Raw genomic sequence first — 1985 nt, forward strand, 5'->3', positions numbered from 1 at the left:
AGCAGCAAAATGCAGCTGTGCTGAGCGATAAGGCCCAAACACTCTTTTGCACTTCAAGATAAGGAGACTTTCGCCTTCATCGTGATCTTCCGGGGATGTCACTCCTCCGGATGGATTGTTTGCCGGCGCAAAGACGGCACTGAAGAGATCTTCAGGTGCACTTCGAAGCCACCGGACACGATCCATTGAGAGCCCAGCGAGGCGTGCTAATCCACAAAGGCGCCGCTCTCTAGCAAAATATGATCACTTCTCTTTCACTCCGCGGCGATACTCGATGAAGAGCCAATAATAATTAAAAGACAAAAAAGAGTGTCTTATGCAATATTGTGCATGTTTTCTGCTTGAGAATTACGCGGAGATTTTTACGAATCAACAATTACCATCAATATCGAGAGATACGGTGCTTTCCTTTCATCGCAAGCATTAAAATGTCTTGGAATTTATATGCGCGCATTCATGGTTTAAATGCAAATTCCGCCAAATCGCCGAAATGTATGCAAAACACACTGAACGTCCCGGAAACTCGCCACGATTCATTGTGTGGTGAAGTTCGGAACTAAAAACCAGCGTGCATGTGGTGAAAGTGCGCCATCTGGTGTCGCTTGGAAGTCAACTGAGACCGAAAATGCTCCAAAAAGAGCCAACTTGATGACAGCCAAGGTGGCGCGGTGGGTAAACATAAACACAAGTTGCGGTGAATGCTTTGCGGAATCATGAGTGGCCTCAAGGAGATCAAAATTATCGTGAAATGGAGTGGGAAGGAGTACGAAATAGGAGATCTCACGGAACAGGACACAGTGGCCTTGCTCAAGCATGAGATATGCAAGAGAACCAACGTTCAGCCCAACAGACAGAAACTTCTCAACCTCAAATATAAAGGTAATTCGCATTTTTCCACCTCAATTCTCTCCTTTGCTTCAGAGATTTCCTCTCTCGTGGTCCAGGCAAGTTTGCATCGGACGACATTAGGCTCTCAGCACTGGAGATCAAGCCGAACTTCAAGCTGATGATGGTGGGCTCAATTGAGGCGGATATCGAGGAGGTCTGCACAGTGCCTGAGGAGGAGGATGTGATAGATGACTTTGAGACGTCGAATCCCTTCGAGGAGCAGTCGTATGACAAGCAGGAAGTGTACTTGTCCAAGGTGAGCAAGCGCATTCGTGACTACAAGATCGAGATGAGGAATCAGCCGCGCGAGGGCAAGAAACTCCTCGTGCTGGACATTGACTACACTCTCTTCGATCATCGCTCCACGGCAGAGCAAGGGACTGAGCTGATGCGGCCGTTCCTGCATGAGTTCCTCACTTCAGCTCACCAGAACTACGACATCGTCATCTGGAGCGCCACCGGGATGCGATGGATTGAGGAGAAGATGCGCCTCTTGGGCGTGAGCACCAATGAGAACTACAAGATTCTCTTCTATCTGGACAGCGGCGCCATGATCAGCATCTACACCGGCGACCACGGAGTGATTGATGTGAAGCCTCTGGGCGTGATTTGGGGGAAATTCAAGCAATATTCCGCCAAGAACACGATCATGTTCGATGACATTCGGCGCAATTTTCTCATGAATCCACGTTCCGGACTGCGAATTCGGCCCTTCCGTCAAGCCCACGTGAATCGCTCCACGGACAGGGAGCTCCTGAAGCTGGCTGTGTACCTCAAGGACATCGCTGAGCACTGCGAGGACTTCACGAAGTTGGACCACCGCAAGTGGGAGCATTACAAGCCGTGAAGCCAATAAATCCGCAAGCAAACACACATTATCTTTCATTAATCCTTCTCAGAAGTACCAGAGATCCTCTTGTGGAAGGCATCAGCTTCTAGTCGATCGTTAACACGTCCAAATTGACGTTTCAGAGATTCTTAGGTCATTCAGAAATCATGTTTCAGGAGATCTTTAGCTTCAGATGCAAAGGGTGGCCGTGGTACAGTTGGTAGAGTGACGGACTTAAGATTACCACGGTCGTGTGTTCGATCCTCAT

General features: G+C 48.8%; 1 protein-coding gene across 1 annotated transcript; it reads left to right on the forward strand.

Annotated features, from left to right (window-relative positions):
• Positions 1-648: 648 nt before the first annotated feature.
• LOC132261248 (ubiquitin-like domain-containing CTD phosphatase 1) lies at positions 649-1755 on the forward strand. Its single transcript, XM_059759968.1, has 2 exons — positions 649-879; positions 945-1755. Exons 1-2 carry the CDS (start codon positions 699-701, stop codon positions 1733-1735), a joined length of 972 nt encoding a protein of 323 aa, XP_059615951.1. The 5' UTR covers positions 649-698; the 3' UTR covers positions 1736-1755.
• The last annotated feature ends 230 nt before the right edge of the window (positions 1756-1985 follow it).

The sequence above is a fragment of the Phlebotomus argentipes genome, unplaced genomic scaffold (genome assembly GCF_947086385.1).
Source record: "Phlebotomus argentipes unplaced genomic scaffold, Phlebotomus argentipes genome assembly contig_8, whole genome shotgun sequence".
NCBI classification, from domain to species: Eukaryota; Metazoa; Arthropoda; class Insecta; order Diptera; family Psychodidae; genus Phlebotomus; species Phlebotomus argentipes.

Excerpts from the sequence above, each read along its gene's own strand:
- LOC132261248 (XM_059759968.1), top strand. The coding sequence starts at position 699 with ATGCTTTGCGGAATCATGAGTGGCCTCAAGGAGATCAAAATTATCGTG. Across the intron at positions 880-944 it reads TCTCAACCTCAAATATAAAG|GCAAGTTTGCATCGGACGAC; the intron begins GTAATTCGCATT and ends CTCGTGGTCCAG.